Source organism: Neomonachus schauinslandi, chromosome 12 (genome assembly GCF_002201575.2).
Source record: "Neomonachus schauinslandi chromosome 12, ASM220157v2, whole genome shotgun sequence".
In the NCBI taxonomy this organism is placed as follows: domain Eukaryota; kingdom Metazoa; phylum Chordata; class Mammalia; order Carnivora; family Phocidae; genus Neomonachus; species Neomonachus schauinslandi.
Window position 1 is genome coordinate 37,784,167 of NC_058414.1, and position 27,675 is coordinate 37,811,841.

The following is a 27,675-nucleotide window of genomic DNA, read 5'->3' on the forward strand; positions in this document are numbered from 1 at the left end:
GGATTTGGGGGTTTTAGAGGGCTTTTATTCCCCATCTGGCATCGTGTCTCTGTCTCTGATATGGACTGATAAAGAAAGGACAAGTGTAGGACTGGGGATCAGGACAGCAAGTCCCCTTTGAGAAAGCAAACATACTAGTGAAGTAGATTACAGCTCTGGGCATCTCGCAAGCAGGGCTACTATTTGGGTTTGATGTGTCTGTGACTCCAGACGGATTGCGCACTGTGGTGGGGATAACAGAAGGACAGAGTACCCCTAGGATTTTGGTCCCAGCCCTGGAAGGGGACAGAAAATTCCATATACTCCTTAGAGCAACAGCTCCTAGCCGTATACGTAGTATGGCTCCAGGGCAGGGACCCTGTCGGGAAGGAAGAGGATATCAAATTAAGAACTTCCTTTCCTATCAAAGGGTGGGTTGAGAATATGTTCCTGCCACGCATCTCTGCCATGGCTCCGACCCCTATGTTGACGAGGTGGCGTTCCGATCCGCAGCACGGAAGCACCCTGCCCACCAGCCCACGGTCTCTAGAAACACAGTCTACTGGCCCCGTAGAATACGTAGATCCTCCAGATGCATCCACCCCCAATTCCATGGCAGCGCTTGCAGCTTGTAGAGAGGGAGTGGGGGATGGATCTAGTCAAGGGAATCCATCCACGTGAACTGCAGTTGCTATTCAGCCCAACACTGACACCATCTGGATAGAAGCAGGAAGAAACCGCGGCCCGTGGACTGAACTAGGGGCTGTTTGGCTGGTGATCACTCCTGAGCCCTGACAGGTGACCCTTTGCATTGACAGTTGGGCTGTTCTAGAGGGATTAATCCTGTGGCTGGGACTGTGGCAAGCCAAGGGGTGGATGATGGGAGTAAGCCCCGGTGGGGGCAGGATATGTGGAAAAACATTTGAGTCTGCCTGCAGAAACCTGAGGCAGTCCCTACTGTCTTCCACATCCCAGCTCATGCGGGGATGACACCCTCTGGCAATCAGGAAGCTCATGTCCTAGCGTGGATCTAAGTTATAGCAACAAACCCTTTAGGAGATACAGAGACTGGGTGCATAAAAAGAGTAGCCACCCCAGCGGCCCAGTGGGAGGGCGTATTTCCAAAGATGCTCTATTGCCCTCAAAATAGAGAGACTCGGTCAACGCCGTAATAGCGTGCCCGACGTGTTTTAAACAACACCCAAGCAACAGCCAAGCAAAGCCCTGACCAAATTCATCCGATAAGCCTTAAATGAGAGCCAACAAAGCCTGTCCTTACTGAACACTGAAATGTCTCTAATTATAAAAGCTGTCCTCCCAGATCGGATGGCCTCGAACACTATCGCCACCTCTTTGCCATTATCCAAACAGAATGTTGTGTGTTCATGCCTGATGAGTCTGCTCGTGTGTCATCTTTTTAAATCACGTGAGGACACAAGTGAATGCCTGGAGTGATCTGACCCTCAGCTTGGGGGACTTAATAAATCAGTGGTTCAGATCATGGGGCCCTTGGATGAAAACATTGTCATTGGTTTGGGGAATCATTGCTGTAATCTTCGTTCTCCCTTGCATGTGCCTGTACTCTCGCTGTGCTATCTGCCCCCAGGGTAGCCAGAGAGCCACTAAACACGCTGCCTCCAAGCTAGTGAGCCCCTTGCTGACTGCTCAGGGCACGTTGCAGAAGAGGGGGGTATATGAGATCCTAAGAGCTGTTGCAAGGGATGGAGTGTTGGAGGAGGTCATTGAGAGGCCACGACCCCTGGCTGAACCTCCAGCTGGACCTGGACAACTGAAGGCTCCCCGTCCCCTTCCCCGTCCTTGAAATGTGCATTCTGCCCGCTGTTGGCACAGTGGGAGCCATTCCAGGGACACAGCCTTGACAGAGTAGAGTGTTATCGAGCCCATCTGGGCAGTGTATGGGACTGAGCCCCCATTAAGGCCTCTATATAAACTTTTAAGATTCCGGTGGGCAGGTGTGGAGAGCTACTCATCTTGCAGCTGCCCAAGACAAGCCAAGTAAATAAGTGCCTTTGTTTATTAAACCTGCCACCTACCGATCTGGAGGGGCCTGCCTCTTTCTCGGTCTCTCCTTGCCCTCTGTGTGGAGGCAGGGGAAGAGGGTGGTTCGGATTGGGCCAGGACGCCCCTGAGCTTGCAAACTATTAGGGTGTGTGTAGCGAGGCGAACAGAGCTGCAAGCCTAGATTAGGTAGCCAGGGAATGCCTCGCTGAGGTGACATTTTAGTGGAAACTGGAAGGATATGAAGGAGAGAGCCACTGAGATCTGGAGGAAGAGCATTGGAGCCGAGGGAACCAGGGCCCCGCCTGAGCCAGGGCCCCACCTGGGGAGCTCAGGGGGGTGAGGCTGAGCAGGAGGGGGTGTTGGAGACAAAGGTAGCAAAGTGCTGGGCTGCAGGGCTGCTTAGTGGCCACCGGGAGTCCTTGATACTTTTATTGGGCTTCATATTAGAATTATGGAGAGCGTTGTCACACAACATATCAGTTGAGGTGATTTCTTGGCTGTTTCATCAACATGGAGGGAAAAATGAAAGGGAGAGAGAAAGGGGAGGGAGGAAGGGAAGGGAAACTGAGCAATGAGGATTCATTCGGGCAGAAAGAATCAAAGTTTCATAGGTGAGATATTTGGCTTGCTGCTTCCCACTCTGCAGTTGAGTAAAAGTGAACAACAAACATACATGATGCTGTTGACTCTTAATAAAGAAGTGAAAAATTGGTTCTCACCCACTCCAATTAGACAGTCCTTTTTTGCTCACTTTTAATTTCACAAATCAATTAGAATCTAATTATCACTCTGCAAACTTACAGTGTTAATACATCTCACCTTCAATGGAGTTAAAGTCCAATTAGTGTGCTTTTCATACACATGAATCTTATGAGCCAGCAATTCAGATATATAGACATACCTTCAAAGAAGAAAGAGCTACATCAAAGCACTTGAAGTAATACGGCTCAGAAGGTTACGGTGAAGTTTGTAAGAACCCTTCCTAGGAAAGAACTTCACTTAGAGACTGGAAAATGCAACCCCTCTCAAAGCACACCAAATTCTGAAAAAAAAAAACTCAGTAAGTTTACAATGTGCAAAGGCGTTTTCATTTCTGAAAAGTTGTTTCTCAAGGTAGGAACCTAGTTGTCCCTAATTAGAAGGGAAGAAATGTAGCCCTAGTACCAGCTCTTAATATCTGGGAGTAAAATGTATGACATTACTTCTCTTCACTTGTCAATATAGTGACAATCCCCAGGTTCTGCATGTCAGAGGATAGCGAGTTCTCTCGGGCAGGCTTCAGGAGGACCCTTTGACAACCAGGCCCTTGTTTTAGGCCAGAGAAAGTATGGGAGAAGACAAGATGCTTGGCCTCGATCTGAGAGAAGTCTTCCTCCCCTCTCACCCTGAGCCTGGTCCTGACCCTGTGCATTTAGTATTTTGCACGCAGTGCAACGCCCCACTCATCGTAAAGACATGTGGTCAGTGCAGCCCAGAACAAAGAGAGAAATAACTACATATTATCTGCTACTTTGGAAGACCAGGAGATGCTATAAATACTTGAAAGCCGTCCACATGGTTTCCTCTAGTTATGTTACTAACTTCTGAAATCCGTGATGATGGCAGATGAGGAAGGTTATATATGACTGGATACATGGCTTTTGTGGATAGACTAATGTTACCCAAAGTGCGGTCCCACAAGCAGGGTTGCTCTGTGAATTGTTTGTTTCGGGGCTATCATCAAATAATAACGTAAATCAACTACATCTTGAAGCACACTGCTTAGTTAAGCTGACTTTTCCCCCACAGTAGCACTTTCTTGATGGAGAAAGCAGTGTCTTGATTTACATTTTGGTGCAAGCTCTTTATCTTGTCACAAACCAGCACTACTGAGATATATAACTACATGCTGTTAATCTTATTACGACCTCAAAATTCTTCCCTCAAAGCAAAGTTGTTGAGTAATATTAAATGTTTATCACAGTTCCCCTTCTTGATATATTCATCCCTACCCCCAAATTTAAAAGAATATGCCTACACAAAATAGAAAATTTTGATTTGATACATTTTATCCCCTGAGAAATTAAGATATTTTAACATTCTTCCTAATTTCCTCTTACCGAGATAACATGTTAGAGCATATCATGTTGTTTAGAAAATGAGTATGTTCTAACGGTGTCTAATAAGAATCTGGGGAAATGCATGACATTGTAAAGAGTTCCCATACTTGCCGTCAGGTGAGATGTTGATTCCATTAGCAAAATCAAATCCGTCTGTCATCACTCGAACTTCATTTGGACTATAGTAAACAACGTAAGACCACGCTAAACCCAAATAGAGCTCTCAGGACCTCAGGTAGGGGTCAACAAAATAGTGATCATTTGTGGCATAAAAGTGCTCAGGTCCCACAGCAACAATACCATTCAAACTGCAAATTCAAACACACATATAGGATATATACAAGGGAAGGTCTTGTACATTACAGCATTAGGCATTGATTAGCATTCATTAATGGCTGTTCCTAAAATCAAGATGCAGATGAAGCTTTCACTCTAGCCGTTAGGGCACAGAATTCATATGAATTCATATTCAATGCCACCTGTAGGATCCTCAAAGACAATAATTACTCTTAAAAAACCCTAAAAGGTTACTATAACAATGTAACATAAAAATCCTATTAATTGTATCTGAAAAATAGTGCTATGGTGTGTGTGCGTGTGTGTGTGTGTGTGTGTTTAGATATACTATATTCAGTAGACATTAAATTAGGCCAGGAATCATTATCAGGGCAAAATGCATTTATGTTCATACAGAAGTCACTCTCACATTGAACAGTCTGGGATATCATCGGGCAGAGGGAGGAAAAAACACTGGCCATCTTGAGATTTGCATTTTAGTTAAAGCTCTGTCACGATTAGCTGTGCCATTTAGGTAAAATTAATCATTTTGCAATGCAGGGCCTCAGTTTCCCTATCTGTAAAAGGAGGACGAGATGGACTGCTCTATATTTTAGTCTTAGAAGGTCACTTCCGGCCTTAAAGTTTCATGATTCTAAACTGAGGAAAATGTCCACGAGCAAGAATGCTCAGGAAAGGGATGCTACGGCATATTTTCTTTCTGATTTTGATTCTCTCTCTGTTACTGAAAATCTAAGATATATGAGTCTATTTTTCTGCTTTAATAGGTACAACAGTGAACACATAAGTGAGTCATTCTCTGCTGATTGAGGTGACAGAAGTTCCCCAGGGCCATTATCTGGGAGAGAATTATCTCCGCTCCGTTGCTGAGGGCGTGATGGCCAGCATCAGCTCTGACGCAGCTCTGGGCTCCTGGGCCAGTTAGATAAGCACACAGAGTCTCAGTTTTCTCATCTGTAAAGAGAGGTTAAACACTTTTCCCAAAGTCCTACAGCTCATTAGTATAAGACTAAGGGTCAGAATCTTAATTGGTAGAGTCTCAGTGGAAATCACAGTCAGACAATGCTTGTTGGGTGCTTTGTAGGAAGCCAGCCACTCGCTGAACCCTCCGTCAGTGGTGATCACTACTGCGACATGAGAAAAAAGGTCCAGGATATAGGATTAGTGTGTACAAGCTCAGGCATAAACCTCTTCTCTCTCTCTCTTCTTCCCCCTCTCTTTTTTCCAAAGTGAGTAGTCTACTTTACAAATCATTTGCCTGTTTTTCGTAAAAAAAAGTGGAGAGGAATATTTCAGAGTAATAGCTTTGAAATCTGATAGACTCCATTTGCATGCTGACATTGCTTGCTATTGTCTATGGGACCAAGCATGCCACTAAAATCTATACCTCAGTTTCCTCTCTGGACTTTGTGAGGTTAGGGTAAATAAAATGAAAGAATGAATATGAAGACCTTGGCACCATGCCTGGCTGTAAGAGATGATCGATCATGACTGCTGTGTTATCATTAATAACATACTTCAATTGTGATAGATTAGTAATAGGAATATTAATGCTATAAACAACAACATAAATAGCCATTAAATACAAAGCAGAAAATATACATGGCTAGTCCTTCAGTTGAGAGAGCAGAATTTTAGTTAATTGTGGCACTATTTTTTTTTTTCAGTTTGCTTCTATATTGCCAAAGACATGTATTTTTGCACTTGGCCCAGAAAAAAATACCCTAACCCTGGGAATCTGGACAAATATGAGGCTTCAAGACTAACTGTGAAACCAATAAAGTAAGCTTTCACTATTTCAGAGTGGCTCAGAGCCGCCTCTTCAGCCTCGAGATACAGGGTTAAAATTCCAGCTATGCCATTTTACTGATGGTATTATCTGGAGCAAGTTAAATACTCTAAAATGGCATAATAATAACACCTAATTAAGAAGGTATTTGTAAAAAGATAATAAAGGAATCAGTTTAAATTGGTTATTGTAGCACCTAACTTACAGTTAAAGCTCATTGTTACTATCACAATTATTACAATCACAATTATTATGCACAATTATTGCAATTATTATTACAGTTATTACAATTATTATTAGCCCAGCTTCTCTATTCTATATACTTTTCCCTAAAGTATCTTGGTATGTGGCACGTTCTCCAGACGTTCAGTAATCTCATTCTCTTTCCAAATTACATTTGTTGAATGAATGTATAAATAACCTGTTCCACCAAAAGCTGTTCTCTGAATTTGTACTCATCCTAGGGATGCAGAAGAAGACTTGGGCCATATAGTTCCTATGCAGCTACTAATTAGTTGATTGACCTTCATCCAGTAACTCAGTTTCTCTCCAATCTCAGTTTCCTCATCTTCAAAACCACCAGATAAAAAAAGAGAGGAGGGGATCCTGGGAACACTGCGTGCCAGGCACTCTGCTAGGTTCCTGCATGTAAATAACACACAGTTTAAAAGAAATCTAGATTTACCAATACTGAGGTAATCCAATGCTGTCTGTTAATCATTCAAATAAAGTCTGGGACTCTAGACAATCTTAATGATTAGAGGATAAAGATTGTTTGGGAAGACTTTGTCAGACTTTTGTCCCAAATCCCTCACTAGCCTCACAAACCAAGTCCTAAGGTAAGTGAGGAAGTTGATTTTGTGTTGGGTTGACGGGGATCAGGGATCCCTGGGTGTTTTCTTTTTCCTTGTGTTATATTGTCAAGAAGCCTAAGATTGGAACTGAGTGTTAACCACAGATATGCTACTCCCTAAATTATGCGCCCAAACATCAGTAGGGGTAGGATGGGGAGCTTTAGAGGCACTGGATCTCAGATCTCCCTTGGGTATATGTTTCTAATTCATAGAAACATCTAAGATTCTATTTTTTAATACAAAAAGAAATAAATGAATAAATAAGCAAGCTCATGATGTGGAATTTTTCTGTGAAACTGGTGTGGGTTTGAAATACAAAGTCTGGTTTTGGAGAAGAACAGAGTTACGTCTTAATAACAGCTTGAATGGACATTCTGAGGCTAAGAGCCATAAGTCAGCATCCAGGGAGCCTGGGAAATGAGAGAGGAAGAGAATGGGTCTTCTCTCAGGGGTTTGAATCTTCAAAAGTATCTGCAGAAGACCATTTGGAGGAGTTTGTGATGATTAGAAAGGAGAATTGACCAGCCATTATCCCCCCTCCCACTCTGGCTGGAAGGAGAAACCAAAGGTGGATTAACCATCCACTGGTGTTAAAGGAAAATAGAAATATGATATATCTCAGTACTTAGGCGGAAGTTTGTGTCTGATGGTTTTCAGATGCAAAAGTGATTTTTCTTCTTCTTCAAATTTAAACAACTCAACTGTGGACTTAAAATTTGGATGGTTCACCACCAGCAGGTACACGGTATTATCTGAGAAGAGATTAAAAACAAAAATCGAAACATTAACTGAGCTCTCAGCTGTCAGCCCTGTCTCCAAAAAGCAATTTCAACCCACCTCCAACTAGTACTTAGGGTGTCAGGCAGATGGAATATTTTCATCTCCTTGTAGAGAGAAGCACTTGTGATTGCTCCAAAGGAAAAAAAAAAAAATGGCTAAAGGAAGAACTAGTGACAGTTTCTAAACACCTCCAAACTCCACAGGAGGGAAAAATCCTCAACTTAAGAATGAGCAACGCTTGACACTAAAACTCCAAAGAGCTTGTTAAGCTTTCTGTTGCAAATGGTCTCAGCAAGATGCAGAGTTGAGATAAAAGAGATAAAAGATGTGGAGAACACCGACATGAGAAGGTATGCTTGGGTATAATTCACACAGTGTAAGATGATAAACTCCATAAAAAGAACACCTGAGAGATTCTATCAAAGGCAAGCAGCTTCCATGAGTCAGTCCAGCTTTAAGACATAAAAGAGACCAATTTAAGTGGTCAAGAAGGTGTGATTAGAGTTGGCAAGTGAAGTTAGATTATTACAGTCTTTGCCTTAAGAAGCAGTAAGTCTTTGGGATATTTGATGTGACCAAATTGGTGTTTAAAGAAAAACAATGCAAAGTTTAGTGGGTTGAAATGAAGAGATTTAAACAGAGAAGCCAACCAGGAGGCTCCTGGTGGTTAGGACGTTGAACAAACAAGTGTTTATTTTCATTGGTATTAAGTGCTACATAGGGAAAATAAAACCAGATAAAAGAATGAAGAGTAATGAGATGTTTTCTTCATGACAGTCAGGCAAGTTCTGATGAAGTGATGTTAAAGCAGAAACCTAAATGATATAGGAGACCAAACCATGTGAGTATCTGGAGAAAGAGCATTCCCAGTTGAGGGAAGAGAGTGTGCAAAGGGCCTGCGACAGGAACTTCCTTGACACATCTCTTAATAGTGAGGTTGTGGTTGGAGTAGAGTGAGTGAAAGCAAGAGTGGGAAGCCTGCAGCCATAAAGGTAGGTAGCCAAGGCCAGTCTTGTTAGGGCTCAGGGTAAGGACCCAGGGCTTACTCACTGGGGCTTTGGAGCCAAGGAGTAACATGAGCTTACAGTACAGCAGTAATCCAGGTATGGGGGGAGAAGGGACAGGGCCAGAAGGATGGCATTAACAAGAAGTGGCAAGAAAGGATATGAGGACATTTGACAGGAAGTATCAAAAGTCCCTGATGATGGCTGAGAAATGAGGAAGTCAAAAATCAAACATGAGTGAGCACTGAAACCCAGATTCATGTTTTGTGCAGCAGATTCTACTTCTAGGCATTTATCCTAAGGAAACACTCACAGAAGATATATATACAGGAATGTTTATTTTAGCATTGTTCACAATGAACGTAAAGGCAGAAACAGACTGAATATCCATCAACAGAAGAACTACATTACTGCACTCCCATGCACCTGGATCCTAAACAGGCATTGTAAAGGAGCTCTAAATGCACTGTCACAGAAAGGAGTCCAGAATGTAATATTAAATGCAAAAGCACTTTATAGAAGGGTTTGGGTAATTTGAATCCCTTTTATTCTTAAAAGTGTACACATACCCAACAGTATATTGCTTTGCTCTTGATGTTTTAAAAATAAAATACGATGTTGATAAATGGGTGGAGAGGTCACTGAAAGGGGACTATACATGTATATATAAAAGAAGAGATGTCATACGGGGTAGAAAGGTAAAGAAGGAAAGGATAAAAGGATGGAAAATCAGTTTTCAACATGTTGAGTTTAAAGCAGCTATAAGGGAGGAACTCAAATAGAATAATCTGGTAAGCTTGAAGGAATGGAACTGAAGAGCTGATTCAAAATAAAGAATACCCCATTAATGGAATTCTCCCAGAAAGCAGGCCCAGTTAATGGGTGTGACTTGGTTGAACTTTTTGAACTAGAGCAAATAAAGAGGAGGCAAAAAAATCAGTCTTTGGGGGAATGTTCAGAGAATTTGAAATGAGTGACAAAACAATGAACAGGGGGGAAAACCTGCAGTAGGATCAGAACTAAGCTAAATAAGTACATTGGAATATCGGGGAGGAGAAATTTACTTGAAGGAGACAGTGGTCAACAGCATAAATGAGGTGGAGGAAGGAAGAAAGGAAAGAAGGCCAGAAAGAAGGGACGGAGGGAGGGAGCAATTGAGTTAAATGAATTCTTTATATATTTTGGATATTAGCCCCTTATCAGATACATGATGTGCAAATATTCCTTTCCATTCAGTAGGTTGGCTTTTCATTTTGTTGATGATTTCCTTTGCTGTACAGAAGCTTTTTAGTTTGATTTAATTCTACTTGTTTGTTTTTGCTTTTGTTGCTTTTGCTTTTGGTGTCAGATTTAAAAGAATCATCTTCAAGATCTACGTCAAAGAACTTACTGCCTATGTTTCTTCTAGGAGTTTTATGGTTTCAGGTCTTCTATTCAAGTCTTTAATCCATTTTGAGAATTCATTTAACTCAATAGCAAAAACAAATAAATAATCTGATTTTAGAATGGGCAGAAGAGGTGGGCCCGGGTGGCTCAGTCTGTTAAGTGTCTGACTCCTGATTTCAGCTCAGGTCATGATCTCGGGGTCCAGGAATCGAGCCCTGTGTCTGGCTCCGTGCTCAGCGAGAGTCTGCTTGAAGGATTTTCTCTCTCCCTCTGCCCCTTACCCCACTCACATCCAATCTCTCTCTTAAATAAATAAATAAATCTTTAAAAAAATAAAAATAAGCAGATCTGAAAAAGATATTTTTCCAAAGAAGACATAGACAGCCAACAAGTACAAGAAAAGATGCTCAACATCATTAATCAGGGAAATGCAAATCAAAACCATAGCGAGATACCATCTCACACCCGTTAGAATGGCTATTATCAAAAAGACCAGAAATAAAAGTGTTAGCAAGGATGTAGAGAAAAAGGAGCCCTCATGCACTGTTGTTGGGAATGCAAACTGGTACAGCCACTGTGGAAAACACTGTGGAGTTTTCTCGAAAAATTAAAAATAGAACTACCATACAACCCAGGAATTCCATTCTGGGTATTGATCTAAAGAAAATGAAAACACTAATTTTGAAAACTATATGCTTCCCTATGTTCATTGCAGCATTACTTACAGGAATCAAGACATGGAAACAACCTAAGTGTCCATCGATGGATGAATAAACACACACACACACACACACACACACACACACACACAGAGGAATATTATTCAGCCATAAAAAAAAGAACAAAAATCCTGCCATTTGTGACAATATGGATGGACCTTAAGGGCACTATGCTAAGTGAAATAAGTCGGGGGGAGGGAACTAAAGCAAGTGATTTCTTTTATATGTAGAATTAAAACCTAAAAGTGAAATACAAAGCTCATAGATGGTGGTTGCCAGAGGTGGGGAGTGGAGGGCAAGAGAAATAGGGGGTCAAAATGTAAAAAGAAAACCAATGCAGTTGATGTCAAATCCCGCAGGGGTTTCTGTGCACAGCCAGGGTTGAAGAGTCACGTAGAGACCCCGCAAAAGGCTGCATCTAGAAAGGAAGAAATGGAAGGATGACATGAGGGATGGGGGCAATATGTTGATAGCTTTGAAATGTGGAGTAGTTTGAAGACAAAACAGAGGAACCAGTGGACAGAAGGGCACAGAAAGTGACAGGGCTGAGAGAAAACTGACCACAGTGACTTTCTGTCAGTGGATCTATAACGTTGCTGATGCCTTCTGTTAGAAAAATCTATCCCTGTAAATTCCCGGATCTGGACAATTATTTGAAATGGAAAACCCATAATGATCAGAGCTAAATATTATTGTTACCGTAATTATAGCGATAATGTGAATGCTGGTATTTCTAAAAATAAGTGCTTTACAAACCTTAAGTATTTTAGCATTCTCAAGCATCAGAGTGGTTATAATATTATATTTCATTAACATATGGGATACGTTTAACAGAAGAGTAACATTAATCATGATTATATGGTAGTTGAATGAGAGGAAATATTCATTCTTTAACATTTTTTAAATTTTGGCTTTGTTTTTAATAAGCATTAAATAGCGTTACCTTCATCTGTGAATGTGCTAATCCCATGAGGGTTAAATGAAGACTGATCTAAGTTACTTCCAGTGACCCTGAGTTCTAACACTTTTGGATCTTCTTCATTCAGGTCCATCAGAAGAATTTTGCCAGCCTTATCAGGTGCAAAGCTCTTTATTCCAGGATATTTTAATCCCTTATGAAACATGAAGAAGAAAAAAAGAGGCACATTACAAATACTTCAAAAGCTGATCGAGGCGGTAGATAGCACATGGGGTCATACTGTCTACTTCGCGTCACAGGGCCACATGGGAAGCCTCTTGGTTGGCTTGAGCGATAGGCCCATGGGGGTTCTGGAAGCCACGTGTTCCCCCAGTCCACCCCACACAACACACTGGCTCGGACCCTTCCATCACCAGCAGCAAAGCCATGTGGGTCCCATACCACAGCTCCCAACTCATGAGAAAGATCAAAAATGGAAAAGTAGACCAACTGGGCAATTGCTAATGGGCTTCAATCATATAAGCAAAGAATATGGAGAGAACATTGGTTATGGTTTTTAAAATGTCTCCTGGCAGGTTCCTTGGAAGCATCTCAGGGACAGAGTTTTAGGGGAAGTCTAGTGAGCCCAGAGACAACTTCTTTCTTAGCCTTCAATTAGAACAACACAGCTGTTTTTTGTTTTAGATGCTGGGGTCCCATATAAGATTTTGCTTGGAATATGTTATTCTGTTGCTTTAGAAAAGGGGTTTGTAAGACACTGCTGGAGAAGATGACTAGTCTTCCATCTTCACAGGAGAAAACTGGACTAAATAAATTACAACAGCCAGCAAAGGGTGTTGACTTCTTTTGTTTTTGAGCTATGTCACCACCACCGTGGTTTGTATGCAGAAGAGGTTCAACAAACATGGTGGCTTCACTCTTCAAAGTGTGGAAATTGTGGAATGGCCTATCAATAATTTTAGATTAAAGGGCTTATTTTGAAAAGTGTGAAAGAAAAAGGTAAAATCTAAATGACATGTGGAGGGATATATAGAAACATACACCCAATTCAGTAAATATTTGACTATACCACTTAAGTGCCTCAAGGGATAGACCATCGATGGAAAGCCATTCTTGAACTCATTGGACTCAGAAATTGCTACAATGGAAGATAAGGTAATATTCGAGTTCAGCATACACACAGGAGTACAAATATGCCTAGAAGGCATACAGCCATAATTTTAACACCGGTGTAAAATGTGTATACTGTTGGTTTTTTAAACCATATGATTGCTTATTTTATTTGAAGGTGGGCATTGGTAAATAGCAAGCTTAAACAAAAGACTTAAGCTGCTGGATCTAGAACATGGTGTAGAGCACTGTAAAGAAAGAAACCACTTACAGAGCTAATGAAAGCCAGTCCATTAGGGAGTATCTCCAAGTCTTCGGAGCCAGTTTCTGCCAGAAAAGAAAACAGTCAGTACAGAGTGCTGTAGACGATTGCAGGGCGCTGGTGATCCTTTTCTTTATAGCTCTTCACTGGAAAATGGGGCTACATATTTAGCTCTTATTTGATAGATTCAGAATAATTAACTCTTTCATTTACTTCTTCAAATTGACTAATAGGATTCTGTAAAAATTAGAAGACACTGATATAATTAAGTGTAATTAAAATTTACACTTAATATGTATTTTTTAAATTAATGGACTAGAACTTTTTCCTCAGACTCTGAAATCTACATAAAGTTCATGGAAATTCACAAAATTTATAAAAGGTACAATTATTTGAAAACAGCTCGCTGTTTTGTTAAAGACACAGCGTAAACTACCAACATATATTAATACTTAATTCCAAATCCAGTAAATTCTTTTGAGAACCATATTGGAAATATAGGCAGATTCCAAATGCTTTAGTTAAAATGGGGATACATTTCACATGCAAAATACGCATCCACTATTAATTATAAGCATCAGTAAAATATCGCCAAGCTAATTATACTTTCCATGTACATTTTTAAAATCTCTATCAACCTAGAGACAAATGAGATTTTTGATTTTGTATTGATACTCTTAGTGGAGATGTTTGTTTTTCAAATATCCAGTGATATCTAATATCAATATCATATTTGTTTTCTAGAGAAAGATTGCACTGTAAGATATCTGGCCAACCTTTTTGATGCTGACTGAATAAGTCATATGGTATAGCCTTTCCTTCCTTAGTCAACCGAGATAAATAATTCTAAACTTAGCACAACAAAACATAACATCCAAAGCATGGATCTCAAACAAGTTGTCCTCAAATAACAAAATTGGTTGGTTGAAACCAGATGGGGACTTGAGTCCTGTGACACTCCCTGTTGGTTGCCTACAAGCTGCTATTCCCCTAGCCTTTTATCTTTGCTGACAGGGCCTTCCTTCCCCAATGGGAGCCCCATAATTACTTTCCCAGCTTCCTTTGCAGCTAGGGCCCCAGCCTGTTGTCTATCTCTGACTAATGAGATCTGAGGGGAAATCTGCTGAGAACTTCTGGGAAAAAATATTCTTCCCCCATATTTAAAAGAGAGATGCATGAGAAGTCTTGTGGTAACTGCCAAGGTGTGTGAGAGCCTTTTAAATTTTGTCCCTTTACTCACTGCTTTTTCTCCTTCCTCTGTCCCTCCCCTGGAATCTCCTCAGGTTGTATTACCATAAAATCAAACATTGTTCCCACTTACTGTTTTTGCTAAACTGACCAAACAAAAACAAACTATGAAAAACCGTCAATACCTTGGCCATATGTTGGTGAAGTCAAAAGTCAAGTACGTTGGTATTTATAATTAACTACTGACTTAATCATTCTCTCCTGGTTCATGGTTCTATTTTTTGAACAAAACTAAACAGGTGTATTAATCAAATCAATAGCAAGATAATACTGCAAGTTCCAATGAGATACTTCCTCCTCTCTACATACTTACCTATTCCTTTAACTAAATTGCAGTTAGGAAGTTCGACTGGTGTTACTTCTCGGAAGGCATGAAGTTGTGTTCTGGGGGAGGAAAAAAAAGGAATAAAACGCACCTAAAACTATTCAGAAATTGCAATTAAGTTGCAAAAGTTAGCCGCCAATAAAGTTCTCCTCAACTGGACTTTGCCTGAGTTTCAACCCTGGGGTTAGCGGTCCCTGGAGTCTGAGTGATTCTACCAGACAAGGTCAGAATAAGACCTGCGGGGCCTCTGGGTACATTCAGTGTTTATTTAGCCGAGGTGGACTGATCCACAAAGGAAATACATCATGTCCTCTCCAGAGCTCTGCGCACTTTGGCAGGAATAGGAACTACTTCATCAGCTGCGTAAGGAGTCCTATGTGGAAATTTGGGTTAAATAGCAACATGGTTCCAATTTACTCCATTGATGTTTTAGGGCTGCTGACAGATGGGCCTCCTACCCATCTGCCCAGTCTGGCTCCAAAGCCTGGACTGGGCATCTGCTTTGGGGTGTGTCACTTGAAAAACACAGGTGTGCTTAAAGGGTTTATAACTTCAGAAAATCATACCCAAGGCCAGCGTATAAAAAGACATTTCACACACACACACAAAAGCAACTTATTAAATTTGAGTGCATAAACATCCCAGGGAACATTTGAGCGAAGGACAAAAGAAAAAAGGACAGATGTGGGAAGGACGTACAAGCCAGGTGCCTGAGCAGAACAAAACTATTGCTGAGGCATTTAAAAGAACTGGCCCACAACATCAGCACGGCCAACAGATTTAAACAATCAACATTTTTTTGAGAACTAATGATACAATATGGTCTTAGCGACTAGCAACGATTATTGAAGAATGCCCAGAAATCTTATTTGGCTAAAGATAGGCTGAGAAATTCTTCACTTGCCTTACTGATAATTTAGTCTCACAGAGGAAGAGGTTGGGCTAGGGGACACTCTGGATAAAATTCTTAAGATGGTATAAAATGATAGGAATTTGGGGTGCTCCATCTTTCATCCAGAAAAAATGTAACATGTTCCTACTGCCATGGCGGCTGGCCATCAATTCCACCTTTGGAGAGGGTCTGACCTAACAGGCTGGGAGTGGGATCTAGCAATTAGCTTTGTTAATCATTGTTAACAGGAGAAATGACAGTTTATCCTGAAGCACAACCAGAGTGGAGAACCACCAGCCTGGGTGCTAGAGCTCCAGAGATGAATGAATAGCTGAAGAAGGCCTGGCCTGTGAACAGAGGGTGGTTCCCTGAATGATGAACTTGAATTTACAAAGGAGACTTCAAGGGAAAGTTGGGATCTGCCCCCATGACCTGAGAAGCTACAAGGTATTTAAAAAATGGGAATCTGACATTATAATTACAAAAGTTCACAATAAAGAAATAAAAGGGAAAAGGACGATGCATTAGGAAAAGGATTTTGCATGGCACACACACACACACACACACACACACACATACCCTAAAACAGGTTCACAAAAGAATACTCATCCGAATACGTGTAATACATTCTTAACCTTTCTATTCAATTCTATTTCATTCATTTTAAAATGCTGGCCATAATCTACTAAATTTGATTTATGAACATCCATTTTGGAAAACATTGGTCTAGGGAAAGCTCAGTGAATATCCGTAAAGTGCCCCAAGGGATTCAAAGGACAGCACAAATGATGTTGAAGTTGCAGGTCCTATAGAAAAGATTCGATGACATGAAATCACTGAGTGGGCCGAGACTTGTGAAAAATACCAAGGATAGCCAAATTAGATTGTCTTAGAGCCAAAGCCACCTGGGAAGAACAGACGCACTGCCTGGTCACAAGACCCATCAAACCTGATGGGATAATAGAAGGCAGAGAAAAGCAGAGCAGATCAGCCCCTATCCTGATTCAGGCTTCTCTCTCATGCAAGACCATCTCTGACCTGGAAAAGGTAGAATAATCACAGTCAAAGGGAGCCCAGGGTAGCTAAGGAGGCATGAAATCAGCACTCAGTTGCTTTGAGTTCAAATGTGTGGCCCCAAAACAAGTCATACCTCAACAGAATAATCACCAATACTACAGCTCAGGTACTGTATAAACCCTCATTTAATCCTCCAGCCCCTTCCTGAGGTTTTATCTCCCCGATTTTATGGATGACTAAGTTTAAGGGGCTTTCCAAATCCGCAAGCTTATGAAGTGGTTGAGCTGGGCCTGGAACTCAAGTGAGAAGGCAAAGCTCACATTCGGTCTTCTGCTCAGCACGTGCAGGCAACACTGCCTAAAACCGGAGGAAGCACCAGAAGACAATTGCGCCTGCGTTGCTATAATCCAGCTCATATTTTTCTATATTAATCTTAATTATCAGGAAATATCTGATCAAGGGCTTGCTTAGGTTCAAATGTTCCAGGTCTAAGGGATAAAATTCAATGTCTGCGGTGTGCCCCTGATTCATAGGCCTCTGAAGTCTGGCCAGAAATCACACAATCCCTGCCGTGAATTATTCTTCGCAAATATGTGCTTGCTTCTCACAAAAGAAAGTGCGGATCTTTAGCTTATGCGTTAAGAAATCCACTCTGGAACTTTCCTTGGGGCCATATTCAGCCTCCTCAGTCTACTTTCTGCCACTATACACTCCTCATTCCTCCATTATTCCTCACTGGGACCAACTGTGTGCCAAGCCCTATGCTAAGGGCTCTCGTGCATACTTCCCCAATTAATTTCCTCGTCACGTTTGAGGCAACAATTAATATTTTACCTGATTGGTAGGTAAGAAAACTGAAGCAAAGAGAAGCTACGTAGGTTGCTTGTTGTTGCTTATTTCAAATAGTAGAGATGGGATTTGACATGAGGTGTCATGATACGGGGCCCTTCTCTTTTTTTTTTAAAGATTTTATTTATTTATTTATTTGACAGAGAGAGAGACAAGCAGGGGGAGGGGAGAGGGAGAGGCAGGCTTCCCGCGGAGCAGGGAGCCCGATGCGGGACTCCATCCCAGGACCCTGGGATGATGACCTGAGCCGAAGGCAGACGCTTAATGACTGAGCCACCCAGCGCCCCGGGGCCCTTTTCTACATATCAATTTCACACCTCTTTTTCTTGGTTCCCACTTCTCCCTCTGCCTAGAATGCCCATACCTCCTAACCCCCGGGGTGGGGAAAGACTCCTTCTCATGCCTTTTTGTAGCTCCTCCTGGTCTTCTGTGATAGGATTCATAACTCCTTTATCTGCATGAACCTCCTCTTCTACATCTATCATGTCTCTGACCCTATTGTTTTGTAGTTATTGGTTTTTGGTCTTGTGGCTTATAGTAAACTCTGAAATCTGTGAGTGAATACTGCATCCTATTCATCTTTGTGACCCAGCAAGGACCCAGCACCGGCAGAGAGAAGGTCGTCCGTAGATGTCTGCCGAGTTGTTTTGTGGAATTACTAGGCTGGTGCATCAGATGGAGAAAGTGGTGTCAGTTGTATTGATAGAGAAGGCTGGAGAGTTATTTATTCATCCTTAGCCTAGGGTCAGTCACACGAGACATTATCCTAATATATATTCAAATATCACTCATTAGGTGGGTCATCCGTAGGTGGATTTTTGCAATAGCATATGGCAAAAAAAAAAGCTAACATTTACAGAGTACCTTTCATGTGCCAGATTTTATATTTATCCTACTATGATATGTACTATCATCCTATAAGTTTTAGGTAGAGAGACAGGCTCAGCATGGGAAAGTGACTTGGAAGTTGCAGAAATGGCACCCAGCCCAGTTCTGTTGGAATCCACCACTGCCCTCTTCCCACTGTGGTGTGGAATGTGGAGCGGGCGTGGGGTGGCAGAAATGCTCACATTAGCTTTGCAGTCTCCTTCTAATGCAGGGAAACAGTGGTCTTACACGTCACAAGCAGCAATTTAGGAATGGGCAAGTTGCCATAGAGATGCAGGGCTGCAACATTCCACACCCCTAGGGCGCTGTTTATAGCCTAGTCCAAGGCATTCCTTGGATTTGCGCATATGTGCTTGCTTCTCACAAAAGAAAGTGAGGATCTTTAGCTTATGCGTTAAGAAATCCACTCTGGAACTTTCCTTGGGGCCATATTCAGCCTCCTCAGTCTACTTTCTGCCACTATACACTCCTCATTCCTCCATTATTCCTCATTGGGACCCTACAAGGTCACAACAGCCGACTACAGAGCTGGGCAGGGGAGACTACTGATCCAGGGGAGCTCTCTCGGTTCCTTCCTCGGTGCTGTTATCACCTCGAAAGCATTAGGGAACCCCCTCGAGACACCTTTTAAATCCTTTCACAAGTTCCCACCAGCCCCAGACCTATATAATCTCATGTAAACCTGCCCCACTCCTGTCTACTGGATCTCTGAAGAACACAGGTTGTATCCACTGTGGGGGTTTGGGTTGCTCCTGTTGCAGGTGTCAGGACATATTCTCTTCCCTTCTCTTCCTTGGGCAGATTCATGATCTTCTCTGGGACTCAAGGGCCTTACCTCTAAATGGTAACAAATGTAATTTACCTATCCTCCAGAATCTGTTGATCTGGTTCTAACATGGGTGATATAGGATTTGAATGTCCTTTAAAGAAGTGCATACAAATCCCTTGGGGGAACTTGTTAAATGGTGCTGATTTGGATTCTGTAGTGTGGGGTGAGGCCCGAGATTGTGCAACGAGATTGAGCTCCCAGCCGATGCTCATGCATCTGGTCCACAGCCCCTTTGAGGACTGAGGCTTCAGGGCCTTTCAAACAGGGGGTGCGATTTCCCTTCCTGCTCCCGTCTGGGCTGCTCCCATACTCCATCTCCCTAACCACCATCCTCTTGGCCCTGCATCGTTCCTATTCCCCAGGTTCTTCTAGATCCCCTTTCCATTCTAAAACCAGAGGTTCATCTCACTCCCACTTTCCTCTTGCCTTCTCAAATGTCTGATTAAAGGTAGAAGTTTTTTTTTTCTTTCATTTTTAAATAAGATTTTTTAAATTTAAATTTTCCTTAGTTAACAATTTTGGTTTCTGAAGTAGAATTTAGTGATTCATCACTTACATACAATACCCAGTGTTCATCACAACATGTGCCCTCCTTAATATCCATCACCCATTTAGCCCAACACCCCACCCACCTCCCTCCAGCAACCCTCAGTTTGTTCTCTATCCTTAAGAGTCTCTTTTAGTTTGTTTCCCTCTCTCCTTCCCCCCGTCCCTTCCCATATGTTCATCTGCTTTTTTTTTTTTCTTAAATTCCACATATGAGTGAAATCATATGGTATTTGTCTTTCTCTGGCTGACTTATTTCACTTAGCATAATACATTCTAACTCCATCCACATTGTTGCAAACAGCAAGAGTTCATTCTTTCTGATGGCTGCGTAATATTCCATTGTATATATATTCCACATCTTCTTTATCCATTCATCTGTTAATGGACATTTGGGCTCTCTCCATTGTTTTGGCTATTGTTGATAATGCTGCTATAAACATCAGGGGTGCATGTATCCCTTCAAATCTGTATTTTTGTATCCTTTGGGTAAATATGTAATAGTGCAATTGCTGGGTCCTAGGGTAGTTCTATTTTTAACTTTTTGAGGAACCTCCATACTGTCTTCCAGAGTGGCCCCACCAGCTTGCATTCCCACCAACAGTGTAAGTGGGTTCCTCTTACTGGCCAACACCTGTTGTTTCCTGTGCTGTTAATCATAGCCATACAGGTAGAAGTTTAAGGACTAAGGTTCCATCCCCCCTCACTGGATCCAGGTGCTGAAAATAAAGCAGTAAATTCTGAATTCCAAATGAGACTCCAGGTCTTCCCACTGAGGCAGCCCCACAGCACAGCATCTCCTGCAGACATGCTATCCACAATGGGAAACCACAGGCAAGGCCAATAAAGGGACTCGCAGGGACTGGTGTTACATTGGGCTATCATCATAGCGTACTTTTGTCCTTTCAGAAAAATCAGAATCAGAGGAGAGGCCCAGAAACGAAGGCCAAGGTCCCCTTGCTGCCCAAGGACAGGTCCCAACTTTTTCATGTTGAAATTTGTCTTGGTGCAAGTCAATGCTATTGAACAGTCCTTTTCAAACTGTATCCCAGAGAGTCTGACAGGGAGATTATAGATGGTACCAAGAGAGGGGAATGGAGGTGTGGGCAAGTAAGTCTGTGAAATGATGACTTAAAGCAAAATCGTTTTGTTTTTGTTTCTGTTTATTTGTAGCTGAAGGATTTTTCAAAGCTTTCAATATGCCAGAGTGCCTGCCAATCTCTAGGAAAAGGCTACAATAGATAACACTTCCCAAATTTATATGTCCAAGGAATGTGCTTTTTGTTTTTGCTTTTTTGTTTTGTTTTTGTGGAGCAAGTCTTGTGGCTCATGGTCTAAGGAACAAATTTGGGGAAATATTAAAGTCGAATCACATAAGCTCAGACCACATGTTGAGAGAGAACTTTTCAGGGTTAGGGTAGTAAAGCTATGCTTTTACACAAAAACATATACAAAATGCCTACAGTCTCCATTCTTAGAGTAAATTAAGGAAGGTAAACCAGAAAGACAGACCCTCACTCCTTCCTGGCAGATCTGTAATCCTTCGGAAGACATCTTGGTGTGGGGCCTCTGGAAAAGTGGGGACAGAAGAAACCCAGGTACAGATGCAGAATTGAAAGGATAAAGCCCACAAGGGGTGTTTTGATATTTATATCTCATTTATTTTCATCCCAGGATAATACCATGACCCACACATATGCTGTGGGGAAATATACATATATATGTATAATATATGTATATATGTATTAATATGTATAATATATATGTATTAAATAAAATAAATATAATAGAGAGATTCTCCTTTAGCATCAAATAGTACTATGTTTAATGAAAATCCACAAACCGTAATTTTTACATGATTTGAACCCCAAATCACTGTTACTTTTCTCTAATAGTTTGTGATTACAAAAATAATCAACAATTAGAAGAAAAAAACCCAATAGTTTGTAAAAAAATTATTCTGAAAGAAAGCTTAGGGTCATGAAAGTTTTTTGAAAGGCTAAAATGTTCAATTTGGTTTTTAGTAATGTTTTACTTCAAAGTAAATAACAAGATATTGACTAAGCCTTAGGAATTAGGATGGTCTCTAGACTTTGAACCCCTGTAAAGTTACCATGAAACTACTGAAACATTCTTAAAAACTAAACCACCCACCCCCCACCCCCTTTTACAGTAGCTAAGGGTTTATAAGTACTTTAAGGGAAGCAGAGCACTAACATTTATTCAATAGTTACTATGTCCCAGGCAGGATGAGTGTGTCTTATTGGTTCAGGCTTATTGAAGCCGAGAATGTTAGAGATGTAAAGTGATTTGCCCAAGATCCCATAATGGAAGGGACAGAGCGAGAACCCAGGACATCAAATGCCTGCGTCAGGGTTCTATCCTCCCCCCCACAACTGCCGTCCACCACTGCCCAACTGGAGCGAGTAAGAGGTGGGGGCAGGCCCTCACAGAGTGTGTTTGCTCCCACCTGCTCTGCTCCGCATGTGTTTTGTGTCTCCGTGTGGCCTCAAATTGAGAATCCCTAAGTTGGGAAAGATTTATGGCCATTACAGGGCGGCTCCTTCCCTAACTGACCCAATTATCAGGGGAGATCCCGGGTCTGGTGCTCTATCTTGAAGCGAGAATGAGAGGTGATTCTGTAGCCAAGGCACACGGCTCCTCATGAGAAATCAATTTGTGTATGCCAACAACTTGGCCATCACACCAGTGTGATGGGTCCCCTTCCTCCATCTCTCAGGCTGTGAGCAAGGACATGTTTTCAACCTGCAGGATGTGCATCTAAAACTTACCTGGGGGCTTTCAGTTTAAAACTACACCCCACTTTCAGGGGAGCTCCTGGGGTTGGCGGGGTGGCAAGGACCGAGGCTGCAGCCCTCACCACAACCCAACTTACTGATAAGAAGCCCGGTGATCCCTGAAAAGTGCCAGTCCCAGCCCCAAGAGGGTGAGCATCATCAGCTTTGCCATGGTTCGGACAGGAACAGAGGACTGGGCTGACACACAGACTGTGGGAGACTGGCCCGCCTGCAGCCTGAGCCCCGCTGGGGCTGCCCGGGCTTGGCCTGCCCCACCCCTCCCATCTCCGCAGCACGGAGGGCACTGGCTTGGGATCAGCACCAGAAGCCAGGAGCTGTGTGCTCCCTGGAGACCTTGAAGAGAAGAGATAGGGAACAGCTGCCCAGACCCTGCAAGAGGCAGAGAGCATGCCGGTTGGTGGAAATGGAGAGCTGCAGGAAAAGAGAGCCAGGCTTTGATGAGTGCTCACTTTGTGCCAACAAGGTCCTAATCCCTGTGGCTCAGAGGGGTTCAGTAATGGGACCACCGTGACTCAGCCAGAAAAGGCACAGAAGGGAGAAAGGGCTGTGATTAGAACCCCTAGGATCTAACTTCATTCTCACCAGGCTACCACTGTATGTCACCTTCAAACATCTGGATTTCAGGCATCTCAATGTCTGAGCAACACTCCTGAGCTTACAGCCCAGCAAGTACATCACTGCAACATTCATTCATTCCGGGCACTCACCGGCCACTTATTGAGTACCTGCTGTGCTCTAGAAATCCATAAAATACATCACTACTGCTTATATGGTGCTGTGGGGGATGCATGTATGCATTATGGATATGCACATATTCTATGGAAAAGGATAAAACAGGGAAAAAAGATAAGGAGTACTGAGGTGCCATTTAAAGAATGGGAATTGGGAAAAGCCTCACTGTTAAGGGGATACTGGAGCAAAGCCGGAAAGGAGGTGCCTCTGAACACCCATGTCTCCTTTCTCTCTTGTTTCCATGAAGAAAGTGTTCCCTACTTCACTAAAGACCAGCCATTCCCTTTCTTTCTTTCCTTCTCAAGGATTTTGGACTCAGGTGCAACTTCCCTCTCCTGCAACATCCATCTAGTCCTCTTCTCTGCAATAATGTGATCAGATACCAACATGCTTTAGTGTGACTCATAGATTTCTGGGGAAAATGCTCTTTGAACCCACATTCTAACTCTTCCCTCTTTCTCTGCTCTTTCTCTCTCTCGCTTTTAAAAACCTCTGAAATATTTGCCAACAGTTGCTGCTTCCATTTTATCACCTCTTGTAACAGATGAACGATGGCCACAAATTCTTTGATACATCTCCTGTTGAGGAGTGGGCATGGGACCTTGCCCTCAACTGGGTGCTGACTCTGTGAATGGCTTAATTCATAAAATTCAGTGGTGCTATTCCAGTTTGCAGGCACAGCCTTAGAGACGAACAGCTTCCACCTCTTGTCACTTGGAACACTTGCTCTTAAACCTTGAGCTTCTGCATCATAAATCTCATCACACCATTGGAGTGTTCACAGGAAAGGTTCTGAACACATGGAGAGGAAAAGTGGCCAGCCCTCTAGCCATCCACACCAAGGCAGCAGACCTGGAATGAAGCCTTCTTGGACACTCCAGACTAGTCCAGCCACCAGCTGAATACCATTGAGTCACCCCAGTTGACACCATGTGGAGCAGAAGAATCTACCTACTGAGCCCTGCCCCAATTCCTTGCTCATTGTTTATGAGCATAAGCAAATGATTGTTTGATTCTGTAACTAACTTCAGAGAATATCTCCAATCTCCCATTCTCTACTTAACCCATTCTAATATAACTAGTGTTCCTTTGACTCAACTGTAGAATTTACTCTTTTTAAACTACCCAGAATATCCATGTTATCAAATCTGGTTTATCTTTTGTTTACTTATAGGCAGCCTGCCTTCCCTCACTAGCATGTAAACTTGAGGAGGGCACAGACCGTGGTTACTTCTCTGCTGTAACCATATTCAACTTGTAACCACGTTGACCACAGATCACCACTGCCTTTTCAAATGCTTACCTCTTTTGGATTCTGTGCTTCCACCCTCTCCCAAATTTTTCCTTACCTTCCTCATCTTCTTGGCAGGGTCCTCCTGTCACTGACCTCTAAATGAAGAAGCCCTAGGACTTGCTCTAAAATATCTTCTTTTTTTACATTCTCTCTTGAGGTGATCCCATCAATTCCAGTGGATTTAAATAGGATCTGTATGCCGGTGTTTCCAAAAGGTACACACCTCACTCAAGCTTGTTACTGGGGCTCTAATAAATCATCCTTGATCTTTCTAGCTAAAGTAGCACACCCCACCTCCAGCAACCTTTTGACATTATCCCATATCTTTCATTACTCACTGTTTTTGAAATCATCTTTTTAATTTCCTTATATATTTGTGGCCTGTTGCTGCCTAATGGAATAGAAGCTCCTTGAGTTTTGGGGGTTTTTGTCTTATTTCCCACTATGACCTCAATGCATAGAAAGGAGCCTGGCAAAGAGTGGTCCTTTATTAAACATTAATGACTGGTTGGCTGCTGAGCCCTCAATTTGTGCTCACTCACTAGTGCCTGCCTGGTTTATACCCTCACTGGGATGTCTAATAGTCTCCTTAAAATGTGTCCATAGCAGAACTCTTGATTCCCCACCCCAACATGTTATGTCCTCCAATCTCTCCACACTTCAATAAATGGCACCTCTACCCTCTAGTTGCTCAAACCCAAAACCTAGGCATCCTCATTCACCCAGCCCTTTCTCTAATACCTCCTTGCACCAAATATATTAGTCAGTCCCATAGGCCTTCCTTCTGTATTATCTATTGCTTCACAACAAATTGTGCCAAAATCTAGCAGTTAAAAACAACACACATTCATTATCTCATAATTTCTGGGGGTCAGTGACCTAGGTGTGGCATAACTGGATATCTCTGGCTCAAGGTCTTTCATGAATTGGCAGCTGAGCTGTCAACCAGAGTTGTTGTGATGGTTAATTTTATGTGTTAACCTGACTGGACTAAGTGATGCCCAGATAGCTGGTAAATTATTTCTGGGTGTGTCTGGGAGAGTGTTTCTGGAAGAGATTAACATTTGAATCAATAAACTGAGTAAAAAAGATCAATCCTCATTAATCATCATTCATCATTCATCATTTCATCATTCATCATTCATCAATCTTCATTAATGTGCATGGGCACATTGAGGGCCCGAATAGAACAAAAAGGTGGAGGAAGGACAAATTCTCTCTTTCTTTATTTGAGCTGGGACATCCATCTTCTTCTGCCCTTGGATATCAAAGCTTCTGGCTCTTGGACCTTCAGACTCTGGAACTTATGTCAGCGGCCCCCTCATTTCTCAGGCCTTCAGACTAGACTGAATTATACCACTGGTTTTCCTGGCTCTCCAGCTTCCAGATAGCATATCGTGGCATACCTCAGCCTTCATAATTATGTAGGCCAATTCCCACAGTAAATCTCCTCCTATCTATCTATCTATCTATCTATCTATCTATCTATCTATCTATCTATCATCTATCTATCTATCATCTATACTATTGGTTCTGGAGAACCCTGGCTAATACAGCTGTACGCTTATCTGAAGGCTCATCTAGGGTGGGGTGGAAGAGGTAAGATCAGCTTCCAAGATGACCCACATAGTTGTTGGCAGTCTTTGGTCTCTTGCCTCATGAGCCTTTCCACAGAGCTGTAGCATAATAAAGTAGCTGACATCCCACAGGGTGAGCAAACTAACAGAGCAAGACAGCATGCCCCCAAAATGGAAGCCACAGTCTTACCACAGAAGTGACACCTCTTAACTTCTGCCATATTCTGTTTGCTAGAAGCAAAGGGCTCCAGCCCACATTCAAGGCGAGGAAAATTAAGCTCTACCTCTTGAGGGAAGGCATATCAAAGAATGTGTGACATATCTTTAAAACCACCACAACTTGCAAATAAATATCGAATCAGCCCACTTCTTTCCACTTCCACTGCCATCGCTCTGATCCAGGCTACCATTGTCTCTAGGCTCAAACAAAACAAAACAAAACAACCCCAAAAAACTTTTCACTCTTCTCTCCCTAACTCCCAATCCATTCTCCTAACTGCAGCTAGAGTAAGCTCTTAAAAAAAGATAAGTCAGATCATATCATTTCCCCATTTCTCATTTTACTTTCTCATCATGATCTCAGAGGCCAGACGAGATCTGGCCTGCACCTATCATCTGACCTAATTTCTTATCATTCCCTCAGCATAATGTTCCAGCAACATTAGCCTTCTTGTTGTTCTGTAAACACGTCAGGCTATCGCACCTCATCATTTTTGCTTTGTTATCCTTTGGCTAGAATGCTCTCCACATCATTACCTGCTCCCTGACTGCTCCTTGAGTTTTCTTTTCTGTCATTCAGGTCTTTGCTGAGAGGCCATTTTCAATGTTACTATCTATCTATAATAGCCTCCCTTCGCATCTTCTGCCCACCATCAGTCACCAAGACCCCACAACTAATATGAAATTGTTGGCCCCAGTACAGAGTTACTGATTGTTAGAATAGTGACATATCTCTGTTCTGGTTGGTAAATACTTCTTCAGACTCCCCAAGAAGTCCTCCACAACACTGACCGTTCCCCTTCCCCTAGAACTCTCCCCCGTCCCCACGTCCACACACACACATACTTTGTCATGATCCAGCAACTAAAGGGTTAACGCTGCCATGACAGGGTTTCCAGGAGTCTTCTCCCACACAGTGCCCCAGTCAATAGTGACTGAGAATGTGCTATACGGACTGTTAAAGACTCCATCATCCCTGCCTTCACATCACCCTTCATCTTATGGAACCATCTTGTTTATCTTTTTTTTTTTTTTTTTTTTGCAGAAGAAAAATAGAATATTTTTTATTGACCTATAGATGGAAATAATTTGGGCTATTGTTCACAATGTTATTTCCAAACTAATAGGAGATTAAATGATAAACATTTATTAAACATCTACTATATGTCAGGTGTTTAGATATTTATCTCTGATTATTTTAATGCCTCTGAAAGGTGATT

The 27,675-nt window shown here is 42.2% G+C and overlaps 1 protein-coding gene across 1 annotated transcript in view; it reads right to left on the minus strand.

Moving 5' to 3' along the window:
- The window catches only part of PON1 (paraoxonase 1), a 32,053-nt gene extending 9,269 nt beyond the window's left edge, over nt 1-22,784 (minus strand). The window contains 7 exon segments of the mRNA XM_021689518.1: nt 2,821-2,902; nt 4,208-4,408; nt 7,666-7,792; nt 11,873-12,041; nt 13,230-13,285; nt 14,782-14,852; nt 22,711-22,784. Coding sequence (XP_021545193.1) covers nt 2,821-2,902; nt 4,208-4,408; nt 7,666-7,792; nt 11,873-12,041; nt 13,230-13,285; nt 14,782-14,852; nt 22,711-22,784 — 780 coding nt within the window.
- Between the last annotated feature and the right edge of the window lie 4,891 nt (nt 22,785-27,675).